Below are 23,255 nucleotides of genomic sequence, written 5' to 3' on the forward strand. Positions count from 1 at the left end.
AGTGACGTGAGCCTACCAGATGAGCTAAATGCCTTTTATGCTCGCTGTCGAGGCAAGCAACACTGAAGCATGCATGAGAGCACCAGCTGTTCTGGTTGACTGTGTGATCACGCTCTCCGTAGCCAATGTGAGCAAGACCTTTAAACAGGTCAACATTCACAAGGCCGCAGGGCCAGGCGGATTACCAGGACGTGTACTCAGAACATGCGCAGACCAACTAGCAAGTGTCTTCACTGACATTTTCAATCTCTCCCTGACCAAGTCTGTAATACATACCTACATGTTTCAAGCAGATCACCATAGTCCCTGTGACAAAGAAAGCGAAAGTAACCTGCATAAATGACTACCGCCCCATACCACTCACGTTGGTAGCCATGAAGTGCTTTGAAAGGCTGGTTATGGCTCATGTCAACACCATCAACCGAGAAACCTTAGACCCACTCCAATTCGCATACCACCCTAACAGATCCACAGATTACTCAATCTCAATCGCCCCTACCCACCTGGACAAAAGGAACACCTATGTGGGAATGCTGTTCTTTGATTACAGCTCAGTGTTTAACACCATAGTGCCTACAAAACTCATCACTAAGTTAAGGACCCTGGGACTAAACACCTCCTTCTGCAACTGGATTCTTGAGTTCCTGACCGGCCAACTCCAGGTGGTAAGGGTAGGTAACAACACATCTGCCACGTTGATCCTCAACACGGGGACCCCTCTGGGATGCGTGCTTAGTGCCCTCCTGTACTGCCTGTTCACCCACAACTGCGTGACCATACATGAGTCCAACACCAACATTAAGTTTGCGGATGACACAACAGTGGTAGGCCTGATCACCAACAAACGATGAGAGCCTATAGGGAGGAGGTCAGAGACCTGGCAGTGTGGTGCCAGGAAAACAACCTCTCCCTCAACGTTAGAAAGACAAAGGAGCTGAATGTGGACTACAGGAAAAGTAGGGCTGAACACGCCCCCATTCACATCAACGGGGCTGTAGTGGAGTGGGTTGAGAGTTTCAAGTTCCTTGGTGTCCACTTCACCAACAAACTATCATGGTCCAACAATACCAAGACAGTCGTGAAAAGGCACAACACCTTTTCCCCCTGAAAATATTTGGCATGGGTATATAGCTGCACCATCGAGAGGATCCTGACCGGTTGCATCACCGCCTGGTATGGCAACTGCTCAGTATCTGACCATAAGACGCTACAGAGGGTAGTGCGTACGGCCCAGTACATCACTGGGGCCAAGCTTCCTGCCATCCGGGACCTATATACTAGGCGGTGTCGGAGGAAGGCCCAAGAAATTGTCAAAGACTCCAGTCACCCAAGTCATAGACTGTTCTCTCTGCTATCGCACAGCAAGCAGTACCGGATCACCAAGTCTACGTCCAAAAGGCTCCTTAACAGCTTCTACCCCCAAGCCATAAGACTACTGAACAGCTAATCAAACAGCGACCCAGACTATTTACATTGAACCCCCCTTTGTTTTTACACTGCTACTGGCTGTTTATTATCTATGCATAGTCACTTTACCCTTACCTAAGGTACATGTACAAATTACTTGTACCCCTGCACATTTACTCTGTACCGGTACTCCCTGTATCTAGCCTCATTATTGTTATTTTGTTGTGCTACTTTTTATTACATTTTTTACTTTTTACATTTTTTTCTTAACTCAATTTCTTGAACTGCATTGTTGGTTTAGGGCTTGTAAGTAAGCATTTCACGGGGTCTACACCTGTTGTATTCGGCGCATGTGACAAATACAAATGGATTTGATTTAAGTTAATTTCTCCCAATACTTTTAGTCCCCACATCTTAGGGGACAATGTACAGAAAGTGCTTTAATTTCTAAACGGTTCACCCGATATGGATGACAATACCCTCAAATGAAAGTTGACAGTCTACACTTTAACCTCATTTAACCTTGTTGTATCATTTCAAATCCAAAGTGCTGGAGTACAGAGCCAAAACAACAATATGTGTCACTGTCACAATTCTTTTGGAGCTCACTGTAGGTTTTTGACAATACCAATACCGCGATATTCAGAAGTATCGTGACAAGTGAACAAACCATGTTTTAATTTCTTGAGAAAAACAGCAGTCAACAGTCAATTCACCGTCTATTCTAGGTTGGTTCATTGGAATTACGTGAAAACAACGTTGATTCAACCCGTGTGTGCTCAGTGGGCTCATGATACTGGTATCGTAACAACTCAATTTTGATATTGCTGTCTTTACAGCTCAGCACTTAAATGAAACTCAGTTGAATGCAATTTTCCATAATACTGTAATCAATAGTATGTCTGTGTTCATTATGGCCTACTTCTTTGTCACTATACACTACACCGTACCAGGTTTAAACAGATATGACATTCATTGATCTCAATATGGTATCAATAGACATACCCGCTATCCCATTCCATGTAAGTCCAACAACCCATGTATTTATACTGCTGGCAATGGTGACAAGAATTATTCACTTAAAGTCAAACCATCAAGCTAATCGATGCCTTACTTTCCTAAAACATTTTCTCGATCCCTAGTATATTAAAATATTTGACCTGCCCAACAAACAAATGCCACAGTTTCTGAGTGACCTATTGCATGTATTTGTACAAAAAATGGTATTGTATTCTTATTTTTAATAAAAACAAATCTTTATGCATTTCATATTTCATATAAGCATTTTGGTATACATGGCAGTGTTGGTCAGTGTGATGCACTACTTACAGTGCTGTCATAGGCTCTCTATACAACAACTCCACTATTGTCTATTAGGTGTGGTATTTCCCAATGTGATAATCTCTGGCCTACGTCCATGAAAATTGGGATTCTGTGCCCTTTCCTCACTTGAGCAACAGGTGCATATATTTCTCAATGTTACAACCCTTCCTCTGTCCTCTCTGTCGATCCCACAGTGAGCTCCACTTCCACTGTCTCACAGATGTTAGGTATTGAGAACGTCGATGTCTGTACATACACCAACCATGTGTGTGACTGTGTATATGAGCATGTAAATGTCAAAATATATCCACTGTCACCCATGTGTGTTCCTTTCCTATCCCACTGGCTGGCGAGCACAGTGAGAAAGCGGGACCGTAATCAATGGGTCACGGACTTCTGGGTGCCTGAACAGGCATGGCCGTAAATCCCGATAACATGGGTGGAGCCGGAAAGACATTCCCATGGATAACCTGTCCTATGCCACCAGCTGCATGTGTCTGGGTTCTGCCCGTCATGCCAGCTGTTCTGTTAACATGACAATGGCCAAGGTGTTTGACAAACAGATGGGATAGTGTGGTGATGGGATTGGTTAGTGGGCCAGGAACCTGCTAGTCTGAGCACACCCCCTTGCCTCTTTGGTAACACTTTACTGTGTTCTTACTATTGTGTAGTTATTCTTCAGTGTAACATACACTCATTATAGTGGCTAACACCGTAATAAAAACATTAGTTATTGTGTTACCATGTCCCTCAAAATACAACAAAAGAGTTAAGAGTGACAGTATTCCAAGGTGCATTGCATGACATTTCCAAATACATCAGCGTGTTTAGATGACAATGAGAGTCCACTATGTGCAGAATTTGATCTAGAGTGACATTTCAAATGTTGTCAACATAGGTGAAATCACAAGACAATGGCCATTGTTTAGGCACGTTTCCAGCTCCACTATAGCTGTGGACACTGAGCCCTTTCCAGCCTCGTTAGCCTTCCTACAGCTACGTCAACGGCCACTTGTGACACTGCTGCTAACAATATGCTAGTCATCCTGGGCATGAATAGGGGTTTGGTTGGTGGAGTCTGACGATTGCACTCCTGAGTAAACAGAAAACAAGCAGGCCACTGACAAGTCTCCTCCACTCCTCCGAGATCTCCCGCTTACTCATCCAGCCTGATTCACTCAGGGAGACGGTCATACAGGAGAGACAGATACACACATATAAGGTACACGTTCTAATCCGAATACACACGATATCTGTACAATCTGTACAACAGTGTACAATTGAGCACAGAGAGTCTTCCTGACATGACTGTCCCTGGTGAAGAAAATGGGGGAAAGAGGATAACAGTGGTGTGTGTGTGTGTGTGTGTGTGTGTGTGTGTGTGTGTGTGTGTGTGTGTGTGTGTGTGTGTGTGTGTGTGTGTGTGTGTGTGTGTGTGTGTGTGTGTGTGTGTGTGTGTGTGTGTGTGTGTGTGTGTGTGCGCGCATTGGTGCGTGTCAATAGGTGTGTTTGACAGTGCAGGTCTGTTTGTCTGTTACCCTATGTGTGTACTGATGTGTGTGGAAGGTTAAGGGTGTCAGAGGTCACCTTAATTCTCTTCTGAAAAGAATTCACAAAAGAGTCAGATATATATCTATGCTAATGGGTCCACACGCACGCACACACACACGCACGCACACACGCACACATACACACAAAGGGGTAGGGGGTGGGGTGAGGACTAGGAGCTGCTGTTGTTTTCTGGGACTTTGCTGCCGTCCTTGTCTCATTACTTGCATATTCTGCATTCTGCTTCAGACACCGACTCCTGTTCGAGGAAAATCCTTCTCCAGCCTGGCCCGGGATGTGTAAAATTTACCACGGGGGTGTCCGGAATTTCATACTTTGCTTCCAAAACAGCTAAGCAACCTGGGAGCCAGAGTGAGGAGACCAAAAGATCCCACAGAGCCTAGTTTGGGAGAGAATCCACTGGCTAACTCATTGACCCTCCTTTTTGTGTCCACAGCCTCCATCTCGTTTTCCACCTCTTTTGGGATGTGAAACTGGCTTCTTCTTTCTCTCATCCCGCCGGGGCCTTGGAGAAGGATGCCCAACGGCCGTCAGCGACCGTCGCAGAGTTTTGGTGGAATTCTCGCACGCACGGTCTGACCAAGATAAGGAATGCCTGGCTGGTGTGAGTAAAGTGCGGCTCCCCGGATTGAGACGGAGCGCAGGATTATGTTGGTTGTGACGGTCGCAGCAGTGCTGGTCTATTTCTCAGTGCAAAACGACGGAGCCTCAGCAGCCCCTGGGAAGGCATGTTGGCTCGGAAACCCGTCAGGTGTGGGTAATGGGAGCTGTGTGGGTGAGTTGGGTTCACATCTGTACTTTAGCAAAGTGTGCACTGGTTGGTACAGTAACATTTGTGTTCACTCTAGAACAGAGACAAACTGGTTGTATGGACTAAGGAGCCTGGTGTTACGTCTATTTACTTTTTCTTTTTAGATTTTGTGAAAACATCTACGTTTAACAAATTGGACCTTAATAAAATGTAACTTGATCCTAAAGCCTTCCACTTTGACACGTGTAAACGATAACCGGTACCAGTGCATACATGATATTGAGCTCCATTATCAAGCATTGACTTTCTGTCTAATATTCACAAATGACCAGATACATTGTAATGGTAGTACTCTCCTATATATTAGCCTTACATTATTTTCAGTCAGTCGCCACACCACTATACATTACAGTACATGTAACCGAAGGCATCTGACACTATTTCGTTTTTTTTGGCTGTGGCAAGTTGGTAAATAGTGACCCTTACACAAGGGTTACCTTTATCCCTGAGGGAAAACAGTGAGTGGGAGGGTAACAGACGGACTTCTCATGCGTCACAGCGAGCTGGCTGGGCAGAGTGTGCGATCTGGGTAGGGCCGGTCCTGGCTGGCCGTGGACAGTACTGGTCTCTGGTCCAGTTGGACGAGTGCCTGCCTTTAGTGGTGTCAGTGGAGGCTTAAGTCAGGGTTATCCCCTCACACCCGGAGAGGTTATCCCCTATGACCGGGTCATTCCACTCCCATCGTCATCAAGTGTAGTGGACGCAGTGAAGACTTGTGGAATGCATTCTCCATGGTCAAGAGGTTATCCCCTAGACTGGGTCACTTCCATGTCAGGTGTACTAGATTATAGGGGGAAATTCCAATTTGATGTCAACATATTTCACTTGTTACACCAATATCTCCAATTTACATAAATGTATGATTTACACAAAATGACCACCATTGTTTAAGGGGATTTTTAAAAAAATCTAAAATGAAGATGGCCCCCAAGGATGGCCCTGAATGGTCTCCATTGTGTATCCTAGCAACTTAGAAATGACCTGTTTTTAAAGTTCACCATTAGGCATCATTGACCTCATGAACCACCACACAGACAGATGATTCATTGTTTTTCTGCCCCTGGTCTATGGAGATTCATTGTTGTCTTCATTCCTCAACACCAGTGACTGGTGTCCATGGGTGCACATGATAATGATGCTTCACCCATGTGTTGACATGGGCATGTTAGACTAGATTAGCATATTGTTTTGGGTCAAGGTCAAAGGAAGAGCAATCGAACACAACACATCTAGCATTCATGTTGTTAACCTTTTCAACGTGTCCCAAGACAATGGTTGTCTCAGATGTTCTGTTTCCACTTAACAATAAGATTTTGGATTCACTCAGTTAACAGCTTTCTCTTCCAAACAGCATGAAATAATTATATTTGAGTGAAATATAACATTATTTGGTATGTTACGCGCTACTATGATTTTAAACTTCCAATGACTGGAATGTCCAAGACAGTCCTTCCTAACATGTGAGGATGTTCACCATGTGAAAGGAGAGTATGAAAGCACATGTTGCTAAGAGACGACTGTTTTATTGGGAAGCAGCCAGAGCTGCCTTGAACTCCGCCCCATTAAACGCCATCAATAGGATTTTAGACAGCCACATTGATTCAACTCATTCAACAAAGGTATCGGCACAGAACAGCATACATTGAAAAGGGACTGCCAGTAAAGTTGCAAATTCTATAGCAATGGTGACTTGTGCAGCTCTGGACGTCTTTCAGTCAGGAAACTGTGTGACAGTAAGGAGAAAATGGACAGCTATGGATTACAAACTGCCACACTATAGTACTGCACACTGTGCACTGTTTACTCACCTTGAAATGTCCGAACTGCGTCTGCATGCCACTCATTTGATCTCAAGTGGTTTAATGGAATGTGCATTTCGATTTTCTTCAGTTACTGTACCAATGCATATATTCTGCCTAGTTATACAGGCCGTTCATTTTGGCTGCATGACACAAGAAATGTGACTATTCAACTTCAGCTCCTAAAGTCTCACTAAAAAGGAGGTATTTGAGGTATAACAGTAACATTATAGGCTTCCTTTGTCATGGTATTATAAGATATCACATTGATTCAGCTTCAGAACATTTTCCCAGAAATAGTTTTAGCAGCTCTGTGTATTCTCACATTGAAAGCGCTCTGGCAGCAAGGCAGAGTATAACTCAGTTGGTCCCATCTAGTACCTGATTTCAAATCTTGCGTTACTTCCGGTCCATGATGTGGGTCCAGTGTGTGTCACGTCTGAAATCCCTAACATCACAGTCCTCCAGATTTATACAGTATTTTGGTTGTCTGGTGGGACGATGACTATGATCATACACTATCTACCATCTATGATTTAGAATCTGTGTTCCTTTTGGAAAGCTCCAGAGCCCTATCTGATCTTCGGCCATGGTAAGGCTATATACCGGATGGACCTTGATGGAGGGAATCAAAAAAGGGTTGTGACCGGTGTTGGAAACTCTATCCTACTGGACTTCCACTACACAGAGGGGAGAGTTTACTGGGCCGATAAAAAGACAGGGGTCATCTACAAAGCAGCGATGGATGGAACACAGAGACAGGTGCATCCACATACTATTAGTTCACCTTAAAAAAAAATTTATCACCTTAAAAAAAAGAAACAGAATGTAATATTACGGTGTCCATATAAGGACTGAGTCGGAGTCACAAGAGTCACAGTCACCGACCTCTTGAAAAGAGTATCGCGATTAATGCCACAACACCCCGCCTCCCCATCTTTCCCCACCCGCAAATAAACAAGCTTTTCTTCTCTTGAACTAACGCTTGCACTTTTCTTATTATCATTGCATTTGCCGATAGCTACTTATTGAGGAAGATTAGTGTGCTTACTATGACGGTGATTTGCAGTTGTCTCTCTTAGCTACCTTAAGATGAACGCACTGTAAGTCGCTCTGGATAAGAGTGTCTGCTAAATTACTAAAATGTAAAAAGTAATGTCAAATTCTGTCCTAATATGGACACTGTGACTCTGAGGCTTTCCTAATATGGCCACCGTATCCCATGGACAAAGTATTACCTCCTATTTGTCACTGGTCAATATGCTAATATCTATTGTATCCCAGGTTGAGTCAACAACATGAATGGTTATAGATCCACAACTGTACTGCATCCTTTTCAGAAGCTGCACTCGTCTGAGAAAGGGATCTCAGGCCTTGCGGTCGACTGGGTTCACAATTTTGTCATTTGGACCAGTGGAGAAGTGGGAAGTATCAAAAGAGTGGATACAGATGGGAAAAATGAGAGGACTCTTCTAAGACATTTATCGCAGCCAATCTCCATAGCAGTTGCACCAAATGACAGGTAACGCAATACATTATCTCAACGTGTATCTCTGTATGTTTCCAAGTAACTGTGAGTAAGATTAGAGCACTGGTGACAAACATCCCAATGCAGTTCCTTAGAGTTACCCACCATCTTGTTTGTGGGTTACTATAATGCTGGGCCTTTAAAGGGTCCTTACCTCGTTTAACACGACTGGCACATACCTGTAGGTGTAATCTGGCAGATTGCCTCTCACTTACCTCCACTCACTGGTCAGAGAAAAAGGGAGCCATTTTGACCCTCAGAGGCGATTGCTTCATGCCAGAAAGGTATAAGTGAAGTACACCAAAACGCAGATGCATATATTTTTTGATTATCTGTATTTTTCCTACGTGAAATTCTCTCCTGTTCACTATCGTGTCCTACACTGAGTGTACAAAATGTTAGGAACACCAGCATATTGAGTTGCTCCTACTTTTTCCTTCAGAACAGCCTCAATTCGTTGGGGCATGGACTCTGCCATACCCCATTCAAAGGCACTTCAATCATTTGTCTTTCCCATTCACCGTCTGAATGGCACAAATACACAAACCATGTCTCAAATGTCTCAAAGCTTAGAAATCCTTATTTAACCTGTATCCTGCCCTTCATTTACTGTACACTGATTGAAATGGATTTAACAAGTGACATCAATAAGGGAATCATAGCTTTCACCTGGATTGACCTGTTCAGTCTGTATCATGGAAAGCGCAGGTGTTCCTAATGTTTTCTGCACTCAGTGTTGTGTACATTCAATCTAACCTTGTGTTAATGTGGATGGATACATTTGGTGTAATCACCAATACCCAGAAATCGCATGTGTACTTGGTTAGGCATGTCTGGGCATGTCCTCTTACCTGATTTCAAGTCTTCAATGTGGGCCACTTCCTTATCCCTAAAACCACTACACCTTTCCTCAGATTTATATTCTGGCTGTCTGATGGAATCACACCCAGTATTCAGAGGTCGGATGTAGCGGGAGAGATGATTACTACAGTGCTGAAGATTCCGGAGAGACTGGGAGGGCTGTCGGTCGACCGGATGGACAAGAGACTGTTCTGGGTCCAGTTCAGTCTGGAAGGAGAAAGTGCCATTGGGTCGTGTGACTACAACGGGAATGTTGTCAATGTCATTGACCAGCCACTACTGTAAGCAGATGTCATTATAGTTACGTCACTCATTTTTCAGCACAGGTGACATATAACTCCAGTGGTTAAATATCACTGTTTTGACATATTCTAATGAGACCATGTTGCAAATGGGCAGCTACCTGTATTTAGCACTAGAGCAGTATACTGTATAATTAGATATATCACTTGTAGATCGGTTTATATTGTTGATAACTTCTGAGTATTCTTCCCTCCAGGTCTCAGTCTTTGGGGATGTCTGTGTTCCTGGAGCAAGTCTTCTACACTGATATGAGTTCACGGACCATACGGCAAGTCAATAAGTACTCAGGGGTTGAGGCAGAAAACATCAACCTAAAGCGAATGACACACCCCCCTACTGCTGTCAAGGTGGTACATCCCCTCAACCAGCCAATTGAAGACTCCATGCCTGTCTTTCCAGGTCAGAGTTCAGTTCATTTTAGCTGTTTCTTCAATAAGTTTGGTCCAACTCTGTTCCAAAACCTTGAACTCTGTTCTAAACTTATTCCATAACCTTTTTAATACAGTGTGTGATGGTCGTACAGGAGTGTGTGTGAATGTGTGCTCCAACCCAGCTGACCAGGGGATCTGCCAGTGCACTAAAGGCTTTGCCCTTAGCAAACATGGGAACTACTGTGAAGGTATGGTATTCATTCATTTAGCACCAATGCTGGGTTCTTGTTATGCTTTGCTATGCTTTGATATACAATACTATGTGATGCTATGAAATTGCAATATTAGCAATTGGCAATTGTATTCATTGTTGAGTGTGGAATGGATTATTACCTACAAGGATTACTTGTAGACTAAACATACAAAAATTGAATCCTAGATGTCAATGAGTGTGGCCTGTGGGACCACGGCTGTTCCCTGGGCTGTGAGAACATTCCAGGCTCCTACTTCTGCACCTGCCCCAAGGGTTACGCTCTGCTTCCTGATAGGAAAACCTGCCACGGTAAGAAAGCACTTCTGCAAGAAAGCAATTCTCCATCAATGTCTTTGCTGGTCCTTGACCACAAGTGGTATTGTCCTGTTCATTTGGAAAGTATGGTTATTTACTTCTTGAATGTTTCTCTTGACAATAATACAATAAGAGAACAGGGCTTTGTTGTACATGTTGTGTGTTTAGGCTTTGAGATTGTGTGCAATGCCAGCTAATCTTGTGTTCAGTATTGAACACTAGTTACTGCAAATGTTTTTTTTTTATTAACCGATGCCAATGGTGACAGCCAGTCTTACTGGGGTCCGACATATAACAAAAAATACATAACAGGTGAAAGACTTACATGCATTTAAAAACATGAACATATAGAGTGTGTGTGTGTGTGTGTGTGTGTGTGTGTGTGTGTGTGTGTGTGTGTGTGTGTGTGTGTGTGTGTGTGTGTGTGTGTGTGTGTGTGTGTGTGTGTGTGTGTGTGTGTGTGTGTGTGTGTGTGTGTGCATATACAGTGGGGCAAAAAAGTATTTAGTCAGCCACCAATTGTGCAAGTTCTCCCACTTAAAAATATGAGAGAGGCCTGTAATTTTCATCATATGTACACTTCAACTATGACTAACAAAATGAGAAGAAAAGAAATCCAGAAAATCACATTGTAGGATTTTTAATGAATTGATTTGCAAATTATGGTGGAAAATAAGTATTTGGTCAATAACAAAAGTTTATCTCAATACTTTGTTATATACCCTTTGTTGGCAATGACAGAGGTCAAATGTTTTCTGTAAGTCTTCACAAGGTTTTCACACACTGTTGCTGGTATTTTGGCCCATTCCTCCATGCAGATCTCCTCTAGAGCAGTGATGTTTTGGGGCTGTTGCTGGGCAACACGGACTTTCAACTCCCTCCAAAGATTTTCTATGGGGTTGAGATCTGGAGACTGGCTAGGCCACTCCAGGACCTTGAAATGCTTCTTACGAAGCCACTCCTTCGTTGCCTGGGCGGTGTGTTTGGGATCATTGTCATACTGAAAGACCCATGCTGAAATGCCCTTGCTGATGGAAGGTTTTCACTCAAAATCTCACGATACATGGCCCCATTCATTCTTTCCTTTACATGGATCAGTTGCCCTGGTCCCTTTGCAGAAAAACAGCCCCAAAGCATGATGTTTCCACCCCCATGCTTCACAGTAGGTATGGTGTTCTTTGGATGCAACTCAGCATTCTTTGTCCTCCAAACACGACGAGTTGAGTTTTTACCAAAAAGTTATATTTTGGTTTCATCTGACCATATGACATTCTCCCAATCTTCTTCTGGATCATCCAAATGCTCTCTAGCAAACTTCAGATGGGCCTGGACATGTACTGGCATAAGCAGGGGGACACGTCTGGCACTGCAGGATTTGAGTCCCTGGTGGTGTAGTGTTACTGATGGTAGGCTTTGTTACTTTGATCCCAGCTCTCTGCAGGTCATTCACTAGGTCCCCCCGTGTTGTTCTGGGATTTTTGCTCACCGTTCTTGTGATCATTTTGACCCCACGGGGTGAGATCTTGCGTGGGGCCCCAGATCGAGGTAGATTATCAGTGGTCTTGTATGTCTTCCATTTCCTAATAATTGCTCCCACAGTTGATTTCTTCAAACCAAGCTGCTTACCTATTGCAGATTCAGTCTTCCCAGCCTGGTGCAGGTCTACAATTTTGTTTCTAGTGTCCTTTGACAGCTCTTTGGTCTTGGCCATAGTGGAGTTTGGAGTGTGACTGTTTGAGGTTGTGGACAGGTGTCTTTTATACTGATAACAAGTTCAAACAGGTGCCATTAATACAGGTAACGAGTGGAGGACAGAGGAGCCTCTTAAAGAAGAAGTTACAGGTATGTGATAGCCAGAAATCTTGCTTGTTTGTAGGTGACCAAATACTTATTTTCCACCATAATTTGCAAATAAATTCATTAAAAATCCTACAATGTGATTTTCTGGATTTTTCCCCTAATTTTGTCTTTCATAGTTGAAGTGTATCTATGATGAAAATTACAGGCCTCTCTCATCTTTTTAAGTGGGAGAACTTGCACAATTTGTGGCTGACAAAATACCTTTTTGCCCCACTGTATCAGTTACACATACATGTCAGTACATACACACAACAAGTAGGTCTCAAGGGGGAGAGGCGTTGTGCCACGAGGTGTTGCTTTATTTGTTTTTTGAAACCAGGTTTGCTGTTCAATTGCACTATATAAGATGGAAAGGAGTTCCATGCACTCAAGGCTCTGTAGAATACTATACATTTCCTTGAATTTGTTCTGGACCTGGGGACTGTGAAAGACCAATGTGTGTAAGTTGACCAAACAAAAATTTAGCCAAGAGAGGCTGGCATGCGTAGTATTAATGTTAGCCCTCTGAATACAATGAAAGGCAAGACGTGCCGCTCTGTTCAGGACCAGCTGCAGCTAAACTTCTGTGCAGCACTTGACCATATGACTGAACAATGATTAAGATAAGATACAACTAGAGCCTGCGGACCTGCTTTGTGGAATGTGGTGTCAAAAAAGCAGAGCATCTCTTTATTACAGACAGACCTCTCCCCATCTTTACAACCATTGAATCTATGTGTTTTGACCATGACAGTTTACAATCTAAGGTAACACCAAGTAATTTAGTCTCCTCAACATGTTCAACAGCCACACCATTCATTACCAGAATCAGCTGAGGTTTTATAACTTAGGGAATGATTTGTACCAAATACAATGCTCTTAGTTTAAGAGTTGTTCAGGACCAGTTAATTACTGGCCACCCATTTCAAAACAGACTGAAACTCTTTGTTAAGGGTTTCAGTGTTTTCATTAGCTGTGGTTGCTGATGCTTATATGGTTGAATCATCAGCATACATGGACACACATGCTTTGTTTAATGACAGTGGCAAGTCATTGGTAAAAATAGAAAAGAGTAGAGGGCCTAGAGAGCTGCCCTGCAGTACACCACACAAGCTAGAAAAGCTTCCATTAAAGAAAACTGTCTGAGTTATATTAGATAGATTGCTCTGAATCCACGATATGGCAGAAGTTGAAAAGCTACAACAGATACGTTTTCTCAACAACAGGTTATGGAAACTAATATCAAAGGCTGCACTGAAATATAACAGTACAGCACGCACAATCTATTCAGTTTTCAGTTTCTTTCAACCAATCAGTCATTTATGTCAGTGCAGTATATGTTGAGTGCCCTTCTCTATTAGCACTCTCAAGTTTGTCTGTTATTAATTTGCTAACTTAGAAGTAACATTATATTTGGTCAAGCACCATTTTTTCCAACAGTTTGCGAAGAGATGGCAGCAAGCTGACAGATCTGCTGTTAGAACCAGTAAAGGCCATTTTACCACTCTTGGGTAGCGGAATTACTTTGGTTTCCCTCCAGGTTTGAGGACAAAAACTGTCCTCTAGGCTCAGAATAAAGATATGACAGATAGGAGTGGCTATAGAGTCAGCTACAGTCAGCTACAGTACCATCCTCAGTAGCTTTCCATCTAAGTTGTCAATGCCAGGAGATTTGTCATTATTGATCGATGACAATACATTTTCCACCTCTCCCACACTAACTTTATAAAATTAAAATGTGCAATACCTTTCTTTCATTATTTGTTTTTTTTTCATCCTTGAGTACAATGGATCACTGTTCGTTGTTGGCATTTCCTGCCTAAGTTTGCCAACTTTGCTGATAAAATAATCATTAACATAATTGGCAACATCAAATGGTTTTGTGATGAATAAGTCATCTGATTCGATGAAAGAAGGAGTTGAATTTATCTTTATGCCAATAATTTCATTTAAAGTACTCCAAAGTTTCCAGCATTCTTTATGTCATTGAGATTGGCTTCATAATACAGTTTCTTATTCTTTTTGTTGAGTTTAGTCACATCAATTTGCAGTAGGTCAGGGAGTCAGGGAGTCAGATGTGCAGCCAGTCTTATTAGCCACTCAGTTTTCAATTCCTTTCAATACCTCATCATGGAGCCTAGATATACATGCATAGATAGTGAAGGATACAGTATACATTATATACATATGAGATGAGTAATGCAAGATATGTAAACATAATGCCACACAAAGTGCCATTATTAAAGTGACTACTCTTCCATTTTTTTAAAGTGGCCAATGATATCAAGTCTATAGGTTGGTAGCCGCCTCTCTTTGCTAGTGGTGGCTGTTTAACAATCTGATGGCCTTGAGATAGAAGTTGTTTTTCAATCTCTCTGTCCCAGCATTGATGCACCTGTACTGAGCTCACCTTCTGGATGGAAGCAGGGTGAACAGGCAGTGGCTCGGGTGGTTATTGTCCTTGATGATCTTTTTTGCCTTCCTGTGACATCAGGTGTTGTAGGTGTCCTGGAGGGCACGTAGTTTGGTCCCGGTGATGCGTTGTGCAGACCGCACCACCCTCTGGAGTGCCTTGCGGTTGTGGGTGGTTGCCGTACCAGGCGGTGATACAGCCCGACAGGATGCTCTCAATTGTGCACCTGTAAAAGTCAGTGATGGATTTGAGGAGGCGCTATTGCACCTTCTTCACCACACTGTCTGTGTGCCTGGACCATTTCAGTTTGTTGGTGATATGAACACCGTGAAACTTTCCACCTTCTCCAATGCTGTGACGTTGATGTGGATATGGGGGGTGCTCCCTTTGCTGTTTCCTGAAGACCACGATCATCTCCTTTGTTTTGCTGACATTGAGTGAGAGGTTATTTTCCTGACACTACACTCCGAGGGCCCTCACCTCCTCTCTGTAGGCTGTCTCGTCGTTGTTGGTAATCAAGCCTACCACTGTTGTGTCGTCTGCAAACTTGAGGATTGAGTTGGAGGTGTGCATGGCCACGCAGTCGTGGGTGAACAGGGAGTAAAGTAGGGGGCTGAGAACTCACCCTTGTGAGGCCCCAGTGTTGAGGATCAGCGAAGTGGAGATGTTGTTTACTACCTTCATCACCCGGGAGGGCGGCCAGTGAGGAAGTCCAGGACTCAGTTGCACAGGACAGGCTCGAGACCCAGGGTCTCAGGCTTAATATTGATACTACCCATCCCGCATGCGGGAGCGTAACGTAGCCTCAAACTAATTAGCATAACGCAGCGGACATAAATCTTCCTAGAAAATGTTTCTATTCATGAAGATCACAAATTAAATATATTGAGACACAGCTTAGCCTTTTGTTAATTACACTGTCATCTCAGATCTTTTAAATATGCTTTACAGCCAACGCTAAACAAGCATTTGTGTAAGTTTATCATGGCATAATACTATGGCTAGGCTCTGCTAGCATCAGGCAACATTTTCACGAAAATAAGAAAAGCAATCAAATTAAATCATTTAGCTTTGAAGAACTTCAGATGTTTTCACTCAGGAGACTCCCAGTTAGATAGCAAATGTTCCTTTTTTCCCAAAATATTATTTTTGTAGGTGAAATAGCTCCGTTTGTTCTTCACGTTTGGCTGAGAAATCGACCGGAAAATGCAGTTACTACAACGCCAAACTATTTTCCAAATTAGCTCCATAATATTGACAGAAACATGGCAAACGTTGTTTAGAATCAATCCTCAAGGTGTTTTCCACATATCTATTCGATAAAATATGCATCGGGACAATTGGTTTCTCATAAGAAGCGATTGGAAAAATGGCTACTTGTGTACTTTACGCAAGATTTTCTGCTGGAGCCATCATGTGACCACTTGCTAAATGTGGTCTCTTAAGGCTATTCTTCAACATAAATGCGTAAAAAGACGTCACAATGCTGTAGACACCTTGGGGAATACGTAGAAAACATAAGCTCATTCGTAGCTCATTCACAGCCATATAAGGAGTCATTGGCATGAGGTGGTTTCAAAAAATGCGGCACTTCCTGATTAGATTTTTATCTTGGTTTCGCCTGTAACATCAGTTCTGTTGCACTCACAGACAATATCTTTGCAGTTTTGGAAATGTCAGAGTGTTTTCTATCCAAAGCTGTCAATTATATGCATAGTCAAGCGTCTTGTCGTGACAAAATATCCGTTTAAAACGGGAACGTTTTTTATCCAAAAATGAAAATACTGCCCCCTAGTTATAAAAGGTTAATGATGAGTTTGGAGGTTACTATTGTGTTGAATGCTGAGCTGTAGTCAATGAACAGCATTCTTACATAGGTATTCATCTTGTCCAAATGGGGTAGGGCATTGTGATGGCGATTGCATCGTCTGTGGACCTATTGGGACAGTAAGCAAATTGAAGTGGGTCTAGGATGACAGGTAGGGTGGAGGTGAAATGATCCTTCACTAGTCTCTCAAAGCACTTCATGATGACAGAAGTGAGTGCTACATGGCGATAGACCTTTAGTTCAGTTACCTTAGCTTTCTTGGGAACAGGAACAATGATGGCCCTCTTAAAGCATGTGGGGACAGTAGACTGGGAGAGGGATTGATTGAATATGTCCGTAAACACACCAGCCAGCTGGTCTGCGCATGCTCTTAGGACGTGGTTTGGGACGCTGTCTTGGCCGGCAGCCTTGCGAGGGTTAACACATTTAAATGTTTTACTCATGTCGGCCACGGAGAAGGAGAGCACACAGTCTTTGGCAGTGGGCCTTGTCGGTGGCACTCTATTGTCCTAAAATTGCACAAAGAAGTTGTTTATTTTATCATGAAGCAAGACGTAGATGTCCACAACCGGACTGGTTTTCTTTTTGTAATCCGTGATTGTCTGCAGACCCTATCACATACGTCTCGTTTTTGAGCCTCCACTTTGCCACTCCACTTTCTCTATACTGACACTTTGCTTGTTTGATTGCCTTATGGAGGGAATAACTACACTGTTTGTATTCGGTTATATTTCCAGTCGCCTTGCCATGATTATATGCAGTGGTACGTGTTTTGCAGTGGTATGAGCAAATGCTGCCATAAATCCACGGTTTCTGGTTAGGGAAGCTTTTAATAGTCACAGTCGGTACAACATCTCCTATACACTTCCTTATGAACTCGCTCAACGAGTCAGAGTATATGTCAATGTTATTCTCTGAGTCTACCCGGAACATATCCCAGTCCATGTGGCCGAAGCAATCCTGAAATGTGTAATCCGATTGGTCAGGCCAGCATTGGATACACCTAAGCATGGGTGCTTCCTGTTTACGTTTCTGCCCATAGGAGGGGAGCAACAAGATGGAGTCATGGTCAGATTTGCCAAAAGGAGGGTGGGGGAGGGCCTTGTATGCATCGCGGAAGTTAGAGTAGCAATGGTCGAGCGTGTTACTCAGTCGTGTACAGCAATTGATATTCTGATCGAATTTAGGTAGCCTTGTTCTCAAATTAGCTACGTTAATATCCCCAGCTACAATAAATGCAGACTCAGGATACATGGCTTCAATTTTGCATAAAGTCCAGTGAAGTTCCTTGATGTTTGTCTTGGTGTCCGCTTGCGGGGGGATATACACGGCTGTGATGATAATCGAGGAGAGTTCTCTTGGGAGACGATACGGTCAGCATTTGGTTGTGAGGAATTCTTGGTTTGGTGAACAAAAGGACTTGAGTTCCTGTATGTTGTTACAATTACACCATGAGTCGTTAATCATGAAACATACACCATCGCCGACAGCAACTCTTGCCCAGATTTCGTCAACTTTGTTAACTAGGGACTGGACATTAGCAAGCAATATACTCGGGAGAGGTGGGTGGTGTGTGCTTATCTGAAGCCTCAATCGAAGACCGCTCCGGCACTCTCTCCTCTGGCGGCATTGTTTTGGGTCGGCATCTGGAATCAGTTCATATGCCCTGGGAGGTGCAGACAAAGGATCCGCTTTGGGAAAGTCGTATTCCTGGTCACCATTTCACAATGGTGAAATGTATGAGTAGACCGACATAAGCCCCTTACTTTGATTGTTTCTCATTGATGACTTCACCTGAACCAATGTAATCCAGATGGATTTGAACTTTTTAAAATCACAAGTTAATAAGTGATTCCAAGCAAAATAATGTCAGCATATTTCAAGAGATTTCAAGGCAGACAGCTGGGGCGGCAGGTGTTGGACAGGTAACCAAAAGGTTGCAAGATCGAATCCCAGAGCTGACAAGGTCAAAAAAATATGTTGTTCTGCCCCTGAACAAGGCAGTTAACCCACTGTTCCTAGGCCGTCATTGAAAATAAGAATTTGTTCTTACCTAACTTGCCTACCCCACTTCACCATCGTCTTAGTCCGCCTTATTGTCCGCCCCCGTGGCTTCCTAACCATGGCAACGCTTCTACATGACCCCACTGGACAGAGGGGCAGATCGGGACAGAGGGGCAGCTCGGGACAGAGGGGCAGCTCGGGACAGAAGGGCAGCTCTGTACTGGCTGACGACTCTGGCAGATCCTGGCTGACTGGCGGCTCTGGCTGCTCCATGCTGACTGGTGGCTCTGGCTGCTCCATGCTGACTGGCGTCTCTGGCTGCTCCATGCTGACTGGCGGCTCTGGCTGCTCTATGCAGACTGGCGGCTCTGGCTGCTCCATGCAGACTGGCGGCTCTGGCTGCTCCATGCAGACTGGCAGCTCCGACTGCTCCATGCAGACTGGCAGCTCTGGCTGCTCCATGCAGACTGGCAGCTCTGGCTGCTCCATGCAGACTGGCGGCACTGGCGGCGCTGGGCAGACGGGTAGCTCAGATGGCGCTGGGCAGACGGGAAGCTCTGGCAACGCTGGAGAGGAAGGCCCTGGCAGCGCTGGACTGAGGAGCTCTGGCTCCTCTGGAATGAGGGGCTCTGGCGCCTCTGGACTGAGGGGCGGGAGCTCTGGCAGCGCCGAACAGGCGGGAGACTCCGGCAGCGCTGGACTGGAGGAAGGCTCCGGCAGCACTGGACAGCCGGGAGCACCTGTAAGGATGAGACGGAGAGACAGCCTGGTGCGGGGGGCTGCCACCGGAGGGCTGGTGCGTGGAGGTGGTACCGGATAGACCGGACTGTGCAGGCACACTGGAGCTCTTGAGCACCGAGCCTGCCCAACCTTACCCGGTTGAATGGTCCCGGTCGTCCTGCCAGTGCAGCGAGGTGGAATAGCCCGCACTGGGCTATGCAGGCGAACCGGGGACACCGTGCGCAAGGCTGGTGCCATGTAAGCCGGCCCAAGGAGACGCACTGGAGACCAGATGCATAGAGCCGGCTTCATGGCTCGATGCCCACTCTAGCCCGGCCGATACGCTGAGCTGGTATGTACCGCACCGGGCTATGCACCCGCACTGGAGACACCGTGCGCTTCTCAGCATAACACGGTGCCTGCCCGGTCTCTCTCGCCCCCCGGTAAGCACAGGAAGTTGGCGCAGGTCTCCTACCTGGCTTCGCCACACTTCCTGTGTGCCACCCCCCAAGACATTTTTGGGGCTGACTCTCGGGCTTCCATCCACGCCGCCGTGCTGCCTCCTCATACCAGCGCCTCTCTGCCTTCGCCGCCTCCAGCTCTTCCTTGGGGCGGCGATATTCTCCTGGCTGTGCCCAGGGTCCTTTACCGTCCAACTCATCCTCCCATGTCCAGTCCTCCTTGCGCTGCTCCTGCTGCCGCTGCCTGTCACCACGCCGCTTGGTCCTGTTGTGGTGGGTGATTCTGTAACGGTTTTCTTGCGGTGAAGGAGAGGCGGACCAGCGTGGTTTCTATTCATGGTTCTTTAATAAAGACTCTACACATGAACAAACTAACAAAACAAGAAACGTGAAAACCCAAAGCAGCCCTATCTGGTGCAAACACAGAGACAGGAACAATCACCCCAAACACACAGTGAAACCCAGGCTACCTAAGTATGATTCTCAATCAGAGACAACTAATGACACCTGCCTCTGATTGAGAACCATACTAGGCTGAAACATAGAAATACCCAAATCATAGAAAAACAAACAGACTGCCCACCCCAACTCACGCCCTGACCATACTAAATAATGACAAAACAAAGGAAATAAAGGTCAGAACGTGACACCAAGTTAAATAAAGGTAAAATTAAAAATTAAAAGGCAGAAAGCTTCCATTTAGTCTCCACTTCAACATTACCAGGCAACTGTGGTACATCACACACATTCGTTGACTGTGGGCCTTGGACTTAGAAAGCATTCTCATTACACTTTCACCTTTTTGGATGGGATTAGTGCAGACATCTTAAAGGGATTTCATTAAGGTGCGTAGAGGTTAAGAGGCTTTTTTCCCACTAACCATCTGGCTTTGTCCAGTGAAAACTGTGTTGTTGCCAAAAATAGGCAAGAGAGTAAAATTGTCATGCCCGCTACTTATTTAGGCCCATAGCTCCTCTGGGAGCGTTGGCCATTGACAAATCCACTCAACTGTTCTGGGCAGTCCTCTCCAACTCAATCCAAGCGTACATTACTTTTTTATGGAATGACGCCAACAAAACAAGAAACAAAATAAACAACAGTGAAGCTTAAGAGGGCTATAGTGCCACTAAGTCAACTACCCACCATGAAAGGAGGGAAAAAGGGCTACCTAAGTATGGTTCCCAATCAGAGACAACGATAGACAGCTGTCCCTGATTGAGAACCATACCCGGCCAAAAGATATAAACACAAAATCATAGAAAACAAAACATAGAATGCCCACCCCAAGTCACACCCTGACCAAACCAAATAGAGACATAAAAAGGCTCTCTAAGGTCAGGGCGTGACAGTGTGTGCTGGGAGTCGGGAAGCATGTTCAGGGAGTGAATAATCAATAAACTAAACATAATACAACGCGCAGACATGAAACCGAAACAATGACGCCTGGGGAAGGAACCAAAGGGAGTGACATATATAGCGCAGGTAATCAAGGAGTTGATGGAGTCCAGGTGAGTGGGGATGGTGACAGGTGTGTGCGATGACGAGCAGCCTGGTGACCTAGGGGCCAAAGAGAGAGCACACGTGACAGCTTCAAGCTCCTGCCTCCATGCACATCAAATTATAGGCCTACAATTGAGATCTACCTTGGATTTAAATGTTATTACTATTAGTGTTATATTAGGTGGTGTTAGGAGCATTACGGGATTTTTGGTTTTCATCACTGGTGTAAAGTACTTAAGTAAAAACACTTTAAAGTACTACTTAAGTACTTTTTTTAGGTATCTGTACTTTACTTTACTATTTATATTTTTGATTACTTCACTTAGGAATATAATATACTTTTTACTACATACATTTTCCCTGACACCCAAAACTACTCGTTACATTTTCAATGCTTAGCAGGACAGGAAAGTGGTCCAATTCACTCACTTATCAAGAGAACATCTCTGGTCATCTCTACTGCCTCTGATATGGAGGACTCAATAAACACACATGCTTTGCTTGTAAATGATGTCTGTGTGTTGTAGTGTGCTCCAGGCTATCTGTAAATTAAAAAAAAAAAAAAAAAATTGTGCCAATTTGAAATGATTTATACTTTTTATTTTGATGCCTAAGTATATTTAAAACCAAATATTTTTAGACTTTTACTCAAGTAGTATTTTTCTGCATGACATTCACTTTTAGTCTTTACTTTTACTCAAGTATGACAATTGGGTACTTTTTCCACCAATGGTTTTCATCGCTCGCAACCTTTCGTGCATAGCCTTTTAATCATTTGTGATTGTTGGTTCTGTAGTGTGTTCACTGATGTTGTAGCATGAGAGGGAGGATATTAGTGCCTGAGCATCGGATGTGGCCCGAGGTTTAAGTTCAACGCACAACATGCAATGCTTTGCAAGTGACACAATTGATAAGGTCAGCTTAGGCAAAGAAAATTGAAATCAGTCAAAGTAACAGGACACCTGATTCTGGAATAACATGTTTGTTGGATTATTACCACTTAAACTGAGATAGAGCTGCTTTGCAACATTATATTATCATGAATTTCGAATAAATTCATCTGTATGTCCGCCAAGCTGCAATACAGCACTGGGTTCTTTATATCTTTGCTAATTATCTGCCCTTGCATCAACAGAGACCTCACCATGTCTGGCCAATATGACCCAGTGCGATAATGGATGTATTGCTACTGGTGAGGGGACCATCTGTGTGTGTCTAGAGGGGTCCCTACTACAGCCGGATGGACAGACCTGCAGAGGTACTACTACACTAAATGTTTTCCTAAAGCCACTGGAGATGTGTTACAGAGTGGAGTTTTTATCAGTGTTACAGAGTGGAGGTGTTATCAGTGTTATGGAGTGGTTTTATCAGTATTACGGAGTGGAGGTTTTATCAGTGTTACAGAGTGGAGGTTTTATCAGTGATACAGAGTGGAGGTTTTATCAGTGATACAGAGTGGAGGTTCTAGCGGTGATACGGAGTGGAGGTTCTATCAGTGATACGAGGTTTATTCAGTGTTATGGAGTGGAGGTTATATCAGTGTTACAGAGTGGAGGTTTTATCAGTGATACAGAGTGGAGGTTTTATCAGTGACACGGAGTGAAGGTTTTTTATCAGTGTTATGGAGTGGAGGTTTATTCAGTGTTATGGAGTGGAGGTTTTATCAGTGATACAGAGCGGAGGTTTTATCAGTGATACGGAGTGGAGGTTTAATCAGTGTTACAGAGTGGAGGTTTTATCAGTGATACAGAGTGGAGGTTTTATCAGTGACACTGAGTGAAGGTTTTTTATCAGTGTTACGGAGTGGTGGTTCTATCAGTGATACGGAATGGAGGTTTTTTTCAGTGTTATGGAGTGGAGGTTTATTCAGTGTTATGGAGTGGAGGTTTAATCGATGTTATGGAGTGGAGGTTTTATCAGTGATACAGAGTGGAGGTTTTATCAGTGATA

The 23,255-nt window shown here is 44.1% G+C and overlaps 1 protein-coding gene across 1 annotated transcript in view; it reads left to right on the forward strand.

Moving 5' to 3' along the window:
* Positions 1 to 7,479: 7,479 nt before the first annotated feature.
* Positions 7,480 to 23,255, forward strand: part of egf (epidermal growth factor) — a 23,721-nt gene continuing 7,945 nt past the window's right edge. Inside the window, exons 1-7 of the mRNA XM_042325645.1 lie at positions 7,480 to 7,671; positions 8,250 to 8,431; positions 9,352 to 9,579; positions 9,798 to 10,000; positions 10,107 to 10,220; positions 10,412 to 10,534; positions 22,441 to 22,563. Of these exons, the coding sequence (XP_042181579.1) occupies positions 7,519 to 7,671; positions 8,250 to 8,431; positions 9,352 to 9,579; positions 9,798 to 10,000; positions 10,107 to 10,220; positions 10,412 to 10,534; positions 22,441 to 22,563 (1,126 nt within the window). The 5' untranslated portion in view covers positions 7,480 to 7,518. The remainder of the gene's footprint in view (positions 7,672 to 8,249; positions 8,432 to 9,351; positions 9,580 to 9,797; positions 10,001 to 10,106; positions 10,221 to 10,411; positions 10,535 to 22,440; positions 22,564 to 23,255) is intronic.

Source organism: Oncorhynchus tshawytscha, linkage group LG08 (assembly GCF_018296145.1).
Source record: "Oncorhynchus tshawytscha isolate Ot180627B linkage group LG08, Otsh_v2.0, whole genome shotgun sequence".
Taxonomy (NCBI): Eukaryota; Metazoa; Chordata; class Actinopteri; order Salmoniformes; family Salmonidae; genus Oncorhynchus; species Oncorhynchus tshawytscha.